Genomic DNA, 18,831 nt, shown 5'->3' with positions numbered 1-18,831 from the left:
AAGTATATGTAAAACTGTTTTGCAAAAATACATATGGGCACATATAGAGGTAATTGTCATCCATATTCCATCCACCAAACGATTATGAGTTTTCTTTGTTCATTCTTTTATTGCTGTTGTTATTGTAGAAGTACAGAATTGCTTAGCCGACACTTGTGTATATCACGGGGCATTGGAAGAGCTACATTGTTTGGTGTGGTGCTCTCTCCATGGAGTATAAATATTGACTACATAAAGTTTTAGCCCGAGCAGACAAGAGTGTAAACTATTGCAGTATTCCTCGGCTGGTAATGGAACCGAACCAAATAACTTGTATCTCTTGGGATAGATCACATTCTGACTTTTCCGTAGGTGTTGCTTAGATCCGACGGTATTCGAAATATAAATGGAGCCTTATGAATGGCGTGAATGGTCTTTGCCTTGAATCAAATAGCGTTTTATATACCGTTAATGCGTTGTCGATTCATTTTTCGTGGGTTTTCCAAGAATTGGCGCATTGTGAAAAACTGGTCGATGGTGGATTCACCAGGTCTGAAGCCGCACTTTCACGCAATACACTTGACAGGACCTTATATGCGATATTACGAAGGCTGATTCCGCGATAGTTGGCGCAGTTTGCAGTATCCCCTTTCTTGTAGACTGGGCAAAGAAGATTGCAATCGTCGGGCATGCACTCGTCCGGCCATATTTTGCAAAGAAGCTGAGGCATGCGTGTTACCAACTCCTCGCCCTTGTATTTGAATAGCTCCGCAGGCAATCCTCACCCCCCCCCCCCCCCCCCAACACCCTAGTTCCATCAGGAGCTTGAGGTCGCCAGAGCCTCACCTACTAAATATGTGTATGGTAAATTCATATTTGTAACAGGACTCTCCTCATGAGGTTGACAATTGGGTTGCAGAATCTCTGAAGCTATGAAGCTTTGTATTGTGCTTATCTACCTCTTGAACAACAAACACGACGTTTCGCTCAACACCATCACCATTAAATAAGAAGCGATTAAAAATGCTAAACCTTCAAAATTAGTAGGCTTTGGCGTTAGCCTGAGAAACCTACTAACCAATGCTAGCCCGAAATCGCTCCCTTCACCAATATCAAAGACATTGAAACCCGTTGCGCTCAGTTAAGTCAAGGTCTAAATAAGGAAAACCCCCATGAATAGCAGCTTCATCAATAGTATCTTCAAAAATTTAATTTTCTTCCTGATCACAAGTCTCAAGATTTTCCACATAAAAGAAATAAATGTAAGGCGCGATAACCTCCGAAGAGATTTTAGGCTGAGCTTCTCTTCCAATTTGCGTCGTACTCCTTCTAATTTTTCGTACAAATTGGCGGGACGGGACCTACTTGTTTTATGCCGACTCCGTACGGCTTCTGAAAGACAGAAGGGTTTTCACTGAGAGCTTTTCATGGCAGAAATACACTTGAGGTGCTTGCCAAACCAAAAACCTTGTTTCTAAAATTTTGATGTTGTTTTTGCCCGGAGCGTGGACCCCGGATCTTCAGTGTGGTAGGCGGAGCACGCTACCATCACACCACGGCGGCCGCTTTCCACATATAAACGTTTTAATTTGATAAGGTTTGCTGACTTTGAAAAAAGATTCCTGTATGTGACAGGAGTTCAACTAACGCTTGCCTTGAAAGTCCTTTTGACATTTTAAATTATAAAACTCCCCGTTTTACAAAGGAGTTCTTTCCACTCCTGACGATAAAAAGACACTTTTCCCTTCGTATTTAAATTTATATTTATTGAAGCGTTTCCTGTGAACAGTTTTCTATCAACTAAACTTCTTAACAATATTTTTTCCAAAAAAGTAATTTGAAAATATGTAGTTATTTTTCAAAGCAATAACGATATTTTTTACATTCATACATTAAGGCCCAGTTTTTCAGTAAAAGTTCAACTCAGTTTTTCAGTTAAACTACGCTTAAACTTATTTGGCAGTTATTCAGTCTACTTTAACTGAAGTTTGCGCTAAGCTCAAGCGGCCGATCTGCCAGGGTTAAACTCTAGTTAACTTATCAGTTATTTGAGTTCGTTCGAATTGACGTCGAATATACCCAACAAGCATTTGGACTTGAGTACCATTAGAGCTCATGTTGATAACTAGGCTTACTTCTAAAATCTCAAGAGTTGTTTCGAAACAGTGGCTCAACTCGAGAATCATAGCGTACTCAGCAAAAGAGGAACTTTTTTATAAAGTAAAACATGCTATTAAGTTGAAAAAGTGTAACTAACAACTTGCGGTTCTCTAACTGGACTCAAATGTAAGATTCCATGATGTTGATGTTGGATCTTCGGTGTGGTAGGCGGAGCACGCTACGATCACACCACGGCGGCCGCCTTTATAATTTATTTTTGAATGATTACGCTTCATTACTTCTACCAACCAGGTGTTTATTTCTCACAATAATCAGCTGTTGGTTTTTGGTGGTACCACCTTGGAGATTTTTCTCAACTCCACTTCCACTCGATATATAATGTAAAATATCAACTGGAGAAATGGGTTGAATATTCATTTGAGAACTGTACATTTCTCAAAATCTGTCGAAATTAGGATAATAATTGGAAAATATTAATGACGTTGGCAGGGCCGTAGAGAGAAAATCCGGGCCCGGGACTAAAAAATTTACGGGCACCCTATAAAAAATCCGCTAATACATTTGATTAACTTGAATTAATGACGTCTCATTCATGAATCATTATTGATGGATTACATCAAAAAAAATGTTTGCCACACCAACTAAATGATTTTGGACTAAGAGGTGACAATAAAATTAACACAGAATATTTACTATTTATGCTACTTTATTGTAACGTAGAAAGAAAATTCTCTTTTAACAGCCACATATTGTTTCAAATAATCTGTTCTAGTTATTTGGTAACATTTTAATATATTTCTGATAAATTTAACGATGATTATAAATTTTAATTATTCAATATAGAAGGTTCGGATATCAAAGAGTGGATTTTCTTGCTTTTTTCGCTGCAAAATTTTTATTATAATATCGAAATTTAACTGTCTTGCCAAAACGGATTCAACACAAAGCGTGTCAAGCCCTGAAATTCGCTCTTGAGATGAACACGATCTATGAAAGTTTTTGATTCTTGAAAGGACGCTGAAGGAACGTTCTGCACTAGCTACAGTAACAGGTATAGTGCAAAAGATACGTAAAGCAACACAAATGTTGGGGAAACTCGTATACAGATTTTTAACATATGTAGATATCATTTAGCAATTCCAATGGTGGCAGACTTTTATCAAAATTTGCTTCGTAAATGTGTTTCAAGTGAATTATTTCGCATTCTAAGCTTTGAGAAATGTCCGACTTGTATTTTTCGACAAATTTTGCTGCACTCGCCCGAACCGTAGTTTCATCCATGTCTTCAAATTGCCACAAAAAGGAAAACTTCTCATAGCTGCAAATCGTTCAGTAATGCCAGTGATTACCGAATCGACGATCACCAAGAATGTATTGTTTTTAAAATCAAACTCTGGGTCATCCGTAGTCATCTCATTTCCATTATCTTCAAAACGTCTTTGGGTTTTCTCTTTCGAATGTCCGGAAACTTTAGAGAGATGTTCAATTGAATAGCAACTGTTTTGTATTCATTTAAAATTGTTTCCCATTGGTTCCTGATCAACTTCAAATCAGATAATAAGGCGTCTAGATGTCGGACCTCATCATCTATGGTGGCGTCTCTAGCTTGGAAGACCACGTTTCTTTCATTAATGGTAGTCAGTATTTTGAACCAAACTGAGGACAGCAACATACATTCTACCTTGTTCATGTACTTGAGAATGCTAATAACATCGCCGTACGCTTGCGCAGTCAAATTTGGCTTTGGCTGAAAGACTATGAAGAGAGCTCGGTACATTTTTTTTTTTTGAGGATGTCCCATCGTTGTGGAGTACTGCTGAAAATAGTAAAACATTTTTATACAACTCCGAAGAAAGTAATTGCAGCCCCACAACATTCTGCAGCTTCAACACCACATAAATTGAGACTGTCGGTTGCACAAAGCGAGTAACCAGCATTCGAGTTTTTGTCGAGAATGTAACCTAGTGCTCCGTTGTAAGCTCTTTTCATATTGGCGCATGGCAAATTAGATCAGCGATTTCCTGACCAGTTTTTTGGTTACAATCCACGAAAGCCAAAAACCGTTCTTGAATTGTAAAATTTGCTGCTTCGAATTGAAATGGAGGTAGCGCAAAATGAACGTAGTCTGTTCAGCGTGACTAGCATCAGGTATAGCATCAACAATATTAGCAAAATTCTTGGCTATCTTGCGTTGATCTAATATAGTTTCCCCCACGTGCTTTGCACAAATTTCTATAAACTAGTTCTGAATGTCTGGGGAAAGTTAGTGAACTTGTAAACATTTGTGCTGCTGTTGTGAAATCCTAACTTTCTCCAAATGATCTCTAAGTATCGGATCATAATGGCTTATGAGATCTTAGATGCCCAAAAAATGTCCATCGTTTCGTTCACCAAGATATGTACCCTCGCCTTGAAAGCTAGATTTCTTTCCCCCAAAAATTAAATAGTGTCCAAAATTCTATATAAAATTTCTTTTCACTTTTGAGTTTCAGTGATTAGCTGTTCATTGATAAGTGTTTCAATTGTAGCCTCCTTTTGAATTAGATTTTGTAAAGATCGCCAGTGAATATAACATTTAATGTGATCTTGGGTATATTCGTGTGATGGCAGTTTATCGTATAGCTTCTTCCATACCTGGAATTTCGAATATCCGCCAGGACATCAAATTTTAGGTTGATTTAAAGTATTGGTGCTTAACAGACGCCATGGTAGGCAATAAAAAGCATTGCTACTGGCACTCCACACTAACCAGTCACGCTCCACTTTCTCTCCATTTGGCAAGATTCTGTTTAACAACGAGGTAGGATGTGCCTCGTCATGACAATCACGTGGAAAAATAACAGGGCATTTTTGATGACCTCGACGAATTATTTCGTTGACTTCTTCAGGTCGCAAAAACTCGTTATTCACGGTACCGATATCGAAGTCGTTTAAATAATCTGGTTGGTGGTATTGTTGGAAGACTTTTTGAAGATGAACCTTCATCAGTGTCACCACGAAAACTTTACGATTTCGAATTCATGTAAACATACATTTTTTTTGAGGTTTTTATTGCCTCCTCAGGTCCAGGCAAAAAATCATTATCAATATTCCTTGCTTTTGAAATTCGGCTTAAAATTTGCACATAGAACAACTAAAGACTTTCCTGAATTAAATAAAAAATATCTTAGTACCTCTAAATCGCGGGCCCCCTGAGAAACTCCGGGCGCGGGGAATCCCCCCATCCCAATTCATCTGGAAAACTTTTAATTTTACAAAATTTCTCATAGGTAAGATAGTGACTGGAGAACGAAGTTGGATATCAACTCGAGAACTACCTGATTTAAGAATAATTAAATAATGTTGTTGGATATCACTTCCGGAACTATGTATATATATAAATTTCGCCAGAGAATTTTTTTCCATGTTTGTTGGGTAAAAAAAAGACAACTGTTGTCGTATCTACAAATTATCTAGATAATAAAAAAACCAATGCTGCCGCACAAAACAGCGTACCCCAAAGGCGGTCTTAACCTGTGACTGAAAAACTGCTCATTAGTTTAACTGGAGTTTAAATTTGAGTAGAGTTTAAGCAAACTTAGTTTAAGCTTAGCTTAACCAACTACTGAAAAACCGGGCCTAAGGCAGTTCAAAATTTTTGTGCATTTGACATTGGAAGTGTTGCTATAGCAAATATAAACTACGGGTATTGAGCAACTATTTTCACTTTAAACTTTTTCTTTGCACTTAATTTTGTTTTGACAGTTTATGATTTGCTATTCAAAGTTGAAAAAATAAACTAAGGTTTTTCATGTTGCGTATTTGTCATGGCGTAGCAAATGCATAACCGTGTATTTTGTTGGTGTACTTTAAAATATGCTACGGATGTTTGCAATGCAATAATACTAGACCATTTGCACAAACTCCTAATTCCCTTATTATAAAAAAGTCTTTAGAAGTGTAATCATGATAACTGAAAATAAATTAAATGTCGGAAAAATACATATAATTACGCAATTTTATCAACTTCCTCGGCTTCCAAATATTTTTTTGATGATCCTTTTGTTACTTTAATATCCACAGTAAAGCAAGCAATGGATTGTTTATTTTCGTCCACCAAATCTACCTCCACTTTCACAGGAATTTCTGGATAACTCTTATCAATATAGAAATTTAATTGGTATGTCGCATCCTCGCTCTGATCAATCGGACAGTTGGCTCCATATAATAAGTTTTCGCATACATTGGCTACATCTTCGGGGAGTGGGTAAGGCACAGTTATTCCCAAAGTTGTAGCACGAATAGCTGTGGTAATTTCTTGAATATTATCGTGTGCTGAAAATAAATTTATTGTCATAGTTGTAATTGTAAGGATTTGGTTTTTATTTATCCATAGTACTTACTGCCCACAAATTGGGCTTCCATTACAGCTGTGGAGCCTTTTGCAACAGCACATGGTGGTACATCGCAACCCACAACATTTACACTTAATGGGAATGGTCGACCTTTTGAGCCTGAAAATTTAAATTTGTTTCAATCAATTATTTTATTAGAAACCATGGAAACATCCTATTGTCTTAATTGTCGTACTTAACTCCTAATCGGTAATTATATAACTAGATTTCCCATATAAATGTTTTCCCTCGATAATCGGTAATTAAAAAAAAAGAATGTAAGTTGCGATAACCTCCGAAGAGATTTTAGGCTGAGCTTCTCTTCCAATTTGTGTGGTACTCCTTTTTTAGTTTTTCCTACAAATTAGCGGGGCGGGATCTATATGTTTAATGCCGACTCCGAACGGCATCTGATGAGTTTTCACTGAGAAGCTTTTCATGGCAGAAATACACTCGGAGTGCTTGCCAAACATTGCCGAGGGGCGACCCTGCTTAGAAAAATTTTCTTCTAATTGAGAAAACTTGTTTCTAAAATTTCGATGTTGCTTTGCCCGACCCATGAGCCCAGGATCATCGGTGTGATAGGCAGAGCACGCTACCATCACACCACGGCGGCCGCTAATTAGGAACAAATTATTAATACAACATTTGTTTTTGTTCATAGAAAAAGTTCAACCTCTAGAGTCGTATCTAATTGGAAGCACAAAAGCCATCATCCAGTGAGTTTTCTAGCTCCGTATCACGGTTAATTCTCACGGGAATGCTCTGGATCATTGGGAGACTTGAGAAGCAGTGGTCGTGATATTTTTGTACATATGAGTAGTGATAGGCAGATGTCACCGTTGCATTTCATTTAGCAACGGCTAAAGGTTTATTAAGGCAGCGTTGCCAAACTAAAGATAAGAAATTAACAAATTATCTGGCTCACAAATTTAATCAGACTTCTATCTGGATTTATCTGTCTCAAATCATTATTTTTGCATTTACATGCACAATTATTTATACCGATTGTGCGGATATGATTTAACACCTGTAACACGCGGCCTCGCTAAAGATCGTGGTTTTTGTATTGAAAAGAAACAAATAATAAAACAATCTTTTTCTGGCATGAAGAGCTCTTCAGTAAGAATTCATCTGCCTTGCAGCTGGCGTTTATAGTCGGCATAAACTATGTAGGTCCCATCCCGGCCACTTTGTGGGAAACAATAAAAGGAGCATGACGCAAATTGGAAGAAAAGCTTGGCCTAAATCTCTTCGGAGGTAAATCGCGTCAAGCATTTATTCTTTTTTATGCTTCCCTGGTAGGTTTTGGAACTAGTATCCTAACTAACTGGCCCGTTTATCTCACTGTGCCGTCTCTATATCCTTCCGTACTATCTCCTATCTCGCTGGAACTTCGCCTGCTAAATATGTGTACGAACTCGTACACATTGTAACAGATTCATCTGTTATGGGCGAGGTTGACAATTGGCTTGGAAAACCTGTATATTGTTCTTGACAACGCCTTGAGTACCGTTCAATTTTGCTCTGATACCTGTTCAGGTAGAAATAAGCATGATTTCCTTGGTCTTTTTAATTGACGCGAAGAAGAAAGCCAGCAGTGCTTGCTTGGATATGAATCATACAACTCACCGTATAGTCGACAAGCGAAAAGTGTACGAATTTGTCAGCCTACCTGTGATCCTCATAGTTGTTGTAAATAGTTAAACCAAAAAGTACGGAAGGTCTGAGTGGCAGTTCGAGCTTGGCGTCGAATGATATCCGGCAATAAACAAAATTAACAAGGAATTGGTCATATGCATCATCACTTCCAGTCCGACGAATGTCATAATTCACACTCAAGCACTCAAGAGGAATAAGAAAATGCCAGATCTATTCGCGTTACTTTTGCGCAACTTTGATCGCTTATCTATCTTAACTGTATTCACGTTTACATAATGTATGTCTGACTTATAGGCTATAGGCATACATTAATTTTTTTGGCACCGTCACTGAACTCTGTGACTTAGATTTTGAGTTTATCAACTGATTGTACACTTAATCTTATCGACATATGTTTTATTACGTTATCACACAGATTTATAAACGTTTCCATGTGTTTACTATATGGCTCATCAAAAGAATTATTTTCTCTTTCTTCATAAAGGCGATAGATAACGGGACGCTCATCAGTTTCTATTCTTAACACAAAATGTTGAATTAGGTTATTGGCCTCTTATATTGAATGAGGATATATGTTTGTCTACCCCTTCTCCTCTACACCTTGCTAGTTTCATAACAAAATAAATTCAGTCCACTTTTTTCAAGCACCTAGGATAGCATAAGCTGAAGCTGGAAGTAATCATTCCAGTGGTGAAGAGCACTAGCACTATGTTTGATGAATTCATGAGGTTTACAAACCCGAAGTCTCTACACATCTAGTCAGTCCACTCAGTGCCCGTTGATACAATTGGGCACATACGAGATTCCCGTACTATCATGGATCTGCGTATTACTTAAGGGCAATTTTTTGACGTTCAACCATTTTGTTGCAAAAATACTCTCCGAAGTATAGGGGAGTGTTGGTAATATGGGCAGTCAGTATACGGTACGCTCCTCTACTAGCCTCTCACGATAGACAGGCCTACCGCGGAAATATTCTAAACTTCTCAATCCGTTAGGTCAACCATAAAGTGCCTTAACATCAAAAATTTCAATGAATTAAATGTCTCATATAAAAAAACCTTAACGCCATTTCCGTTGAGTTGACGAACAGTGTTTGCACTTCCATTTGATTGTCTGGGATATATTATTTTAGAAGTCGGCTGAGTCGGTCCAGTTTTTCATAAAAACAATTAACAGATTTTCCTAAAATACAGGCCTCAGAAAGGCTGGGAGGTGACTATGGCTTCGCCGGAAACGGTTTTATCTCAACTGATGGGTGTTAGTTAAGGGCCAATTAAACTTCCTTAAGGGCCAATTAGACTTCCTTAACCCTAACGCCAACGTAACCATACCCATATCCATATCCATCTCCAATGTGATCGATTAATGGTGCCTTAACCTAAAAATCGTGAAAATCTCATAAAAATGAAGAAACCGCAAAAAATTACAAACATATTCCACAAAAAATAAGTCTCTTAGTCATAACGTATCCAAAACAATGCATAAAATCTACAAAAAGTTATTAAATTCACCAACTCAAATATTTGTAGGTTATGGATATGGCGGGAAACCAAAAACCAATTGGTTGACCATGGTATGGTTATGGCGTTAGCGTGATGGTATGGCACCATTAATCGATTACATTGATTTCCGTAAGGTTGTTTCGATCAGCTGTTTTATCTGGTTATGGATAAGTCACCATTAATTGGCCCTTTAGGTCAAAGTGTTTTATTCTCAGCTGCCTCACCCACCAGGTTTCAGAATGTAAGGTCAACTAGTTGACTGATTATTATTTTAAACATAGAAATTTGCACATGAATTTTCTCGTAGGATCTTTTTTATAGAAATCAAATAAGTATATGTGTACCGCCGTGAGATAATTTGCTACCCCAACTAACCGAACATCCTCGACTCAAGATTCGCGACAGTTAACATAAAAAAGTAATATTTTTATACTCAGTTGAGCAGAGCTCACAGAGTATATTAAGTTTGATTGGATAACGGTTGGTTGTACATATATAAAGGAATCGAGATAGATATAGACTTCCATATATCAAAATAATCAGGATCGAAAAAAAATTTGATTGAGCCATGTCCGTCCGTCCGTCCGTCCGTCCGTCCGTCCGTTAACACGATAACTTGAGTAAATTTTGAGATATCTTGATGAAATTTGGTGTGTAGGTTCCTGAGCACTCATCTCAGATCGCTATTTAAAATGAACGATATCGGACTATAACCACGCCCACTTTTTCGATATCGAAAATTTCGAAAAACCGAAAAAGTGCGATAACTCATTACAAAAGACAGATAAAGCGACGAAACTTGGTAGATGGGTTGACGTTATGACGCAGAATAGAAAATTAGTAAGATTTTGGACAATGGGCGTGGCCCCGCCCACTTTTACAAGAAGGTAATTTAAAAGTTTTGCAAGCTGTAATTTGGCAGTCGTTGAAGATATCATGATGAAATTTGGCAGGAACGTTACTACTATTACTCTATATGTGCTAAATAAAAATTAGCAAAATTGGATTAAGAACACGCCCACTTTTTAAAAAAAAATTTTTTTTAATTCAAATTTTAACAAAAAATTTAATATCTTTACTGTATATAAGTAAATTAAGTCAAAATTCAACTCCAGTAATGATATGATGCAACAAAATACAAAAATAAAAGAAAATTTCAAAATGGGCGTGGCTCCGCCCATTTTCATTTAGTTTGTCTAGAATACTTTTATTGCCATAAGTCGAACAAAAATTTACCAATCCTTCTCAAATTTGGTAGGAGCATAGATTCTATGACGGTAACTGTTCTCTGTGAAAATGGGCAAAATCGGTGGAAGCCACGCCCAGTTTTTATACACAGTCCACCGTCTGTCCTTCCGCTCGGCCATTAACACAATAACTTGAGCAAAATCCGATATATCTTTACTAAACTTAGCCCACGTACTTACCTGAGCTCACTTTTTCTTGGTATAAAAAATGGGCGAAATCTGACCATAACCACGCCCACTTTATCGATATCGAAAATTACGAAAAATGAAAAAAATGCCATAATTCTATACCAAATACGAAAAAAGGGATGAAACATGGTAACTGGATTGGTTTGTTGACGCAAAATATAACTTTGGAAAAATCTTTGTAAAATGGGTGTGACACCTACCATATTAAGTAGAAGAAAATGAAAAAGTTCTACAAGGCGAAATCAACAGCCCTTTCAATCTTGGCAGGAATACTGTTAGTGGTATTGCATATATAAATAAATTAGCAGTACCCGACAGATGATTTTCTGGATCACCTGGTCCACATTTTGGTGGATATCACGAGAACGCCTTCACATATACATCTAAGGGCCACTCGCTTTTAAAACCCTCATTAATACCTTTAATTTGATATCCATATCGTACAAAAACATACCAGAGTCACCCCTGTCCCACCCTAATGGCGATATCTCGAAAAGGCGTCCACCTATAGAACTAATGCCCCCTCTCTCTTAAAATGCTCAGTAACACCTTTCGTTTGATACCCATATCGTACAAACATTCTAGAGTAACCCCTGGCCCACCCTAATGGCGATATCTCGAAAAGGCGTCCACCTATAGACCTAGTGTCCACTCCCTCTTAAAATACTCAGTAACAGCTTTCGTTTGATACCCATATCGTACAAACATTCTAGAGTCACCCCTGGCCCACCCTAATGGCAATATCTCGAAAAGGCGTCCACCTATAGACCTAATGCCCACTCCCTCTTAAAATGCTCAGTAACACCTTTCGTTTGATACCCATATCGTACAAACATTCTAGAGTCACCCCTGGCCCACCCTAATGGCAATATCTCGAAAAGGCGTCCACCTATAGACCTAATGCCCACTCCCTCTTAAAATGCTCAGTAACAGCTTTCGTTTGATACCCATATCGTACAAACATTCTAGAGTCACACCTGGCCCACCCTAATGGCGATATTTCGAAAAGGCGTCCACCTATAGAACTAAGGATTACTCCCTTTTAAAATACTCATTACCACCTTTCATTTGATACCCATATCGTACAAACACATTCTAGAGTCACCCTGGCCCACCCTAATGGCGATATCTCGAAAAGGCGTCCACCTATAGACCTAATGTCCACTCCCTCTTAAAATGCTCAGTAACACCTTTCGTTTGATACCCATATCGTACACACATTCTAGAGTCACCCCTGGCCCACCCTAATGGCGATATCTCGAAAAGGCGTCCACCTATAGTCCTAATGTACACTCCCTCTTAAAATGCTCAGTAACACCTTTCGTTTGATACCCATATCATACAAACATTCTAGAGTCACCCCTGTCCCACCCTAATGGCGATATCTCGAAAAGGCGTCCACCTATAGACCTAATGCCCACTCCCTCTTAAAATGCTCAGTAACACCTTTCGTTTGATACCCATATCGTACAAACATTCTAGAGTCACACCTGGCCCACCCTAATGGCGATATCTCGAAAAGGCGTCCACCTATAGAACTAAGGATTACTCCCTTTTAAAATACTCATTACCACCTTTCATTTGATACCCATATCGTACAAACACATTCTAGAGTCACCCTGGCCCACCCTAATGGCGATATCTCGAAAAGGCGTCCACCTATAGACCTAATGCCCACTCCCTCTTAAAATGCTCAGTAACACCTTTCGTTTGATACCCATACCGTACAAACATTCTAGAGTCACCCTTGGTCCAGCTTTATGGCGATATCTCGAAAAGGCGTCCACCTATAGAACTAAGGATTACTCCCTTTTAAAATACTCATTACCACCTTTCATTTGATACCCATATCGTACAAACACATTCTAGAGTCACCCTGGCCCACCCTAATGGCGATATCTCGAAAAGGCGTCCACCTATAGAACTAAGGATTACTCCCTTTTAAAATACTCATTACCACCTTTCATTTGATACCCATATCGTACAAACACATTCTAGAGTCACCCTGGCCCACCCTAATGGCGATATCTCGAAAAGGCGTCCACCTATAGACCTAATGCCCACTCCCTCTTAAAATGCTCAGTAACACCTTTCGTTTGATACCCATATCGTACAAACATTCTAGAGTCACCCTTGGTCCACCTTTATGGCGATATCTCGAAAAGGCGTCCACCTATAGAACTAAGGATTACTCCCTTTTAAAATACTCCTTACCACCTTTCATTTGATACCCATATCGTACAAACACATTCTAGAGTCACCCCTGGCCCACCCTAATGGCGATATCTCGAAAAGGCGTCCACCTATAGACCTAATGCCCACTCCCTCTTAAAATGCTCAGTAACACCTTTCATTTGATTCCCATATCGTACAAACACATTCTAGAGACACCCCTGGTCCACCTTTATGGCGATATCTCGAAACGGCGTCCACCTATGGAACTAAGGATCACTCCTTTTCAAAATACTCATTAACAGCTTTCATTTGATACCCATATCGTACAAACACATTATAGAATCACCCCTGGTCCACCTTAATGGGGACATCTCGAAAAGGCGTCCACCGATAGACCTAAGGCCCACTCCCTCTTAAAATGCTCAGTAACACCTTTCATTTGATACCCATATCGTACAAACAAATTCTAGAGTCAGCCCTGGTCTACCTTTATGGCGATATCCCTAAATGGCGTTCATCCATAGAACTATGGCCTATTCTCTCTTAAAATACTCTTTAATACCTTTCATTTGATACACATGTTATACAACCACATTCCAGGGTTACCCCAGATTGATTTTCCTTATTTTGTCTCCATAGCTCTCAACTGAGTATGTTATGTTCGGTTACACCCGAACTTAGCCTTCCTTACTTGTTTTTAACTGGTTCGCCTCTCGGTGACGCATAGCAATTTCATTGATGACTAAAGTAGAGATAACAGCTATATCCTCTGCTATCTTCCCGAATACGAAACAAGATAGCAAGAAATCACCTTTAGCATACCCCTAGACGTATGTACTAGCTCCAAGTGCGTAGGTTATAATTTTGAAATGCTTCCTTTATGTCTAGAAACTTTGCCAGGTTCAACTGTTTACCCCTTTGGACCGATGACTACGTCGAAGTAGGTGCACAGCTGTCTGTGCAAATAGACGAATAGCAATACTTCAAACGTTTATGAGTGAAGAGGCGAACAAAATGATTTCGAAGTCCTCCGGCTTTCCTTTCCATATACTTTTGAAAAGAAGGCCACCCTTGTCCCTGTCCAATTATATTGAATTGTATCTTATTTGCACTCAGCTGAGCAGAGCTCACAGAGTATATTAATAAACTAATCGAGATAGATATAGACTTCTATATATCAAAATGATCTGGGTGAAAAAAGAAATTCATTTAGCCATGTCCGTTAGTCCGTCTGTCCGTAAACACGATAACTTGAATAAATTTTGAGGTATCTTAATGAAATTTGGCATGTAAGTTCCTGGGCTCTCATCTCAGATCGCTATTTAAAATCAAGCAAATCGGACCATTTTTTCGATATCGAAAATTTCGAAACGACGAAAAAGTGCGATAATTCATTAACAAAGACGGTTAAAGCGATGAAGCTTGGTAGGTGGGTTGACCTTATGACGCAAAATAGAAAGTTAATAAACTATTGGACAATGGGTGTGGCACCGCCCACTTTTAAAAGAAGGTAATTTAAAAGTTTTGCAAGCTGTAATTTGGCAGTCGTTGAAGATATTATGATGAAATTTGGCAGGAACGTTCCTCATATTACTATATATATCAAACAAAAATGACCGAATTCGGATGACGAACACGCACACTTTAAAAAAAAATTTAAGTCAAATTTTAACAAAAAATTTAATATCTTTACTGTACATAAGTAAATTATGTCAACATTCAACTCCAGTAATGTTATGGTGCAACAAAATACAAAAATAAAAGACATTTTCAAAATGGGCGTGGCTCCGCTCTTTTTCATTTAATTTGTCTAGAATACTTTTAATGCCATAAATCGAACAAAAATTTACCAATCCTTGTGAAATTTGGTAGGGGCATAGATTCTATGACGATAACTGTTTTCTGTGAAAATGGGCGAAAACGGTTGAAGCCACGCCCAGTTGTTATACACAGTCGACCGTCTGTCCTTCCGTTCGGTCGTTAACACGATAACTTTAACAAAAATCGATACATCTTTGCTAAACTTAGTTCACGTACTTATCTGAACTCACTTTATCTTGGTATTAAAAATGGGCGAAATCCGACTATGACCACGCCCACTTTTTCGATATCGAAAATTTCGAAAAATGAAAAAAAAAATGCCATAATTCTATACCAAATACGAAAAAAGGGATGGAGCATGGTGATTGGATTGGTTTTTTGACGCAAAATATCACTTTAGAAAAAACTTTGTAAGTAGAAGAAAACGAAAAGGTTCTGCAAGGCGAAATGAAAAGGCTTTGGAATCATGGCAAGAATACTGTTCCTGGTAGTACATATATAAATAAATTAGCGACAGCCGGCAGATGATGTTCTGGGTCACCCTGGTCCACATTTTGGTCGATATTTCGAAAACGCCTTCACATATAAACCTAAGGCCCACTCCCCTTTAAAATGCTCATTAACACCTTTCATTTGATAGCCATATCGTACAAACACATTATAGAGTCACCCCTGGTCCACCTTTATGGCGATATCTTGAAAAGGCGTCCACCTATAGAACTAAGGCCCACTCCCTTTTAAAATACTTATTAACACATTTCATTTGATACTCATGTCATAAAAACACATTCCAGGGTTACCCTAGGTTCATTTTCATATATGGTGATTTTCCCTTATTTGACAAAGGATGAAGGAAAATCGTTAAAAAATACATTTGGTCGATATTCCCCAAACGTATGTGATATGGAATTAAAACCACTTATAAACCATCTACGAAACCCTACGAAACCAACGCAGCTAAGCTCTCAGGTGAGTATATAACGTTCGGTTACACCCGAACTTAGCGTTCCTTACTTGTTTTTTTTTTTTTTGTTTTTTAATTTAGCAACACAATTTTACTCACATTGCTTCACAGTGGTAGCTGTTGCAGCGGCCAGAAAAAGCGCCAAACTCAGAATGATGAAACGTTGCATTTCGATAAAAATTTACGGCACTCTACTTTTGTTTAAAATAAAACGGTAATGGTATTATTTGAACTTCACAATCTGTCGAAGTGGCGACTTGAAGTGATGTCAACTTAGTATTGCTATCCACTTTAAGTACTTTTAGAAAAGCATTAGGGGTATTCACAAAACGAAGCAGTTTGAAATACTAAACAGGTTAGGTTTTTGAGTTATAAATTTACTTAGGATTTGCAATAAATTTGAAGGCCTAATTGGATCTTGTAATTATGGCAAGATTAGGTTGAACCTGTCGGTCGGTAAAGACCTCATTTGTGTGTGCGACAATATGTTTAGCTACCCCAATTATGTAAAAGCAATAATGTTATCAAATAACTCTGTTCCCTTGCAAATATTTGAAGTTTTACTGCGCTCTTTATGACAATTTGGCTGTGCGCTAGCTTTTACCCTAATTCTAAGTGTTGGAAAGAAAAATTACAGCCCTGTGGCCAAATTTACTAAATATTTGTTGATTTAAAAAATATATTTTTCATTATCGAACTGGTGAATGCCACTATCATTTCTTCTGATAATTCCATAAATAAACTTTAGGCTTGTTAAACTTGCAGGTGTTTATTTGTGCCAACAACGTGCAGGTGTCTCGAAAAGTTTCTTATCTCCAATTAGTAATGTCTAATAATGTCTATTGATAATTTGAGGAAAAAACCGTACAGAAACTATTTAATAAAATGCACTATGACACATATTTTTCCCGCTTATCGTATTTTGGCCATAACATCCCTGCATAATGGAATAACTGGAAAAATCTCTACATAGATTACAATATATTTTATAACGTTGTCGACAGTTCTACGATAAGTTTCATTCATGAAAAAGATTTTGTTAACCTAGGCCGACTTACTGAGTCTCACTGCTTCGTAAATGGCTTCGACCATCTAATTTTTCCGCTATGGTCGGACTTGTACCTTACTGGCGCTTGTTACCGGAACATACCGGATTTATATCCAGCAAAGGACCATAAACACCGATAACACTCCCCAAAACCTTCGGGTAGTGTCTTTATCGCTACAACCACAACAGCATCTAACGTCGATAGCTAGGTCATATAAAAATTGCGTCTTATTTTCTTCTTAGCGACATTTAAGCGAAGCTCAAGCTCGGAAAGCTCTTGTTAGTGGCGGTCACCCTCAAAGCAGTTCTCATAAGCTTTTGGAATGATTTCACGATTAGATATCTTATATTGAGAGCCACAAATAATATTAAACTTCAAGATTTTCGCTTCAGGCTAATACGACTAAGACGACAATTAAGGAGACTAAACCCATATTAATGCACTTGACTATCTGTTTTATTTATTTACCTGAAGGTCATCAAGCAAAAAGTCAGCTCATTTGCGTCTTGGCAACCACGTTACTGTTGGCAGCCGAAATTCAGCGTAGAATCACTCTTGCCAACAAATACTTCTTCGGACTGAGCAGGCAATTGAAACGTTAAGTTTTCTCTCAGCAAACGGAAGTTATGCCTCTACAATTCAATTATCGTACCTCTTCTGGTATATCGCGTAAAAGCATGGACGCTGACCATATCTGATGAGGCGGCTCTAGGAGTGTTCGCGAGAAAAGTGCTTCGAAAGATTTACAGATCTATACGCGCTTGTGACGACGTGTATGGAAGAATATTTATTGATGTGCTGTTATGCGAAAAGATGATGCTCCGGCTATGAAATAAATCTTCTAGGAACCCGCATATGGAAACAGAAAAAAAGGGCGACCTCTTATACTCTGAAAGGACCAGGTGGAAAACGACTTCCCTTTCCTTGGTGTTGTCAATTAGTGCCAGTTAGCACAGCGAAGGAGCGATTATGTAAAATAGTAAGCTGTAGACATCTGTTAAGGTCAAGACTTATATAGGAATTTATGAGTTAAAAGATAGCTGTATTTTTTTGTGTACTCTGTTGAAGTAAGCTGATGGTGGCTTGGTGGTATGTAGTTTGTTTGCTTATAAGTATATCTTTTCCTAACTAATGAGTTTATTTTTCTAAAACTGTGTAATTTCTCGACAGTGGCGTGGAGACTCTTCGAATTAATTTCCTCCATTAAGAGCTCCTTAGGAGGAGTTCAATGCCACCATAAGACTGTATGTCTGGGATTCAAGGGGTTGTGTAGCGCAATATATAGCTTCTCCAACCCAATTGTCAACCTCACCTTCGAGCGGCGAATCCCGTTTCACTAACAGACGAGGCTCTGGCGACCCCAAGCTCCTCATGGAACTTGGGGGTGGGGAGGGAGGGATGGCCTGAAGGTTCAATGTTGCCATATAAATCGTCCCCGAGATGGTCGGGCCAGCACCTTAATGGCGCTGTGTTACCGGAGCGTATCGGATGTGTATCCGACAAAGGACCATCACATCGATAATACTCCCCAAAGCCTTCGGGGAGTAACCTAATCGCTACAACAACAACAACAACAACAACTGTATGTCTCGCCAATTCATACGAAACAGACAAAAATTCTACTCCGAGGAGAAGCTGAGCTCACAACTCCTCGAAAATAGTCCCACCAAATTTTTGCATTCTTTTTGTGGTTTGGTTATAGTGCTGTTCTTATTTAGGCTTATATGGCATTGCCAGTCTTCTAAT

At 38.4% G+C, this 18,831-nt stretch overlaps 2 protein-coding genes across 3 annotated transcripts in view; one reads left to right on the top strand and one right to left on the bottom strand.

The window, feature by feature from the left end:
* Positions 1–18,831, top strand: part of Alp13 (Alkaline phosphatase 13) — a 268,219-nt gene that overhangs the window by 242,363 nt on the left and 7,025 nt on the right. The gene's annotated exons all lie outside the window — the stretch shown is intronic.
* LOC137237819 (NPC intracellular cholesterol transporter 2-like) lies at positions 1,764–16,281 on the bottom strand. Of its 2 annotated transcripts, none has more exons than XM_067762027.1 (3): positions 16,136–16,281; positions 6,483–6,593; positions 1,764–6,414 (listed from the first exon to the last, which is right to left on the bottom strand). In XM_067762027.1, exons 1-3 carry the CDS (start codon positions 16,203–16,205, stop codon positions 6,089–6,091), a joined length of 507 nt encoding a protein of 168 aa, XP_067618128.1. In that variant the 5' UTR covers positions 16,206–16,281; the 3' UTR covers positions 1,764–6,088. The 2 variants fall into 2 exon arrangements, with proteins under 2 accessions (XP_067618128.1, XP_067618129.1); XM_067762028.1 differs by lacking the exon at positions 16,136–16,281 and adding an exon at positions 8,149–8,287.

This window comes from Eurosta solidaginis, chromosome 1 (genome assembly GCF_040869045.1).
Source record: "Eurosta solidaginis isolate ZX-2024a chromosome 1, ASM4086904v1, whole genome shotgun sequence".
Taxonomy (NCBI): Eukaryota; Metazoa; Arthropoda; class Insecta; order Diptera; family Tephritidae; genus Eurosta; species Eurosta solidaginis.
Note: the sequence above shows the minus strand (reverse complement) of the source record. Positions and strands in the feature narration are given on the sequence as shown.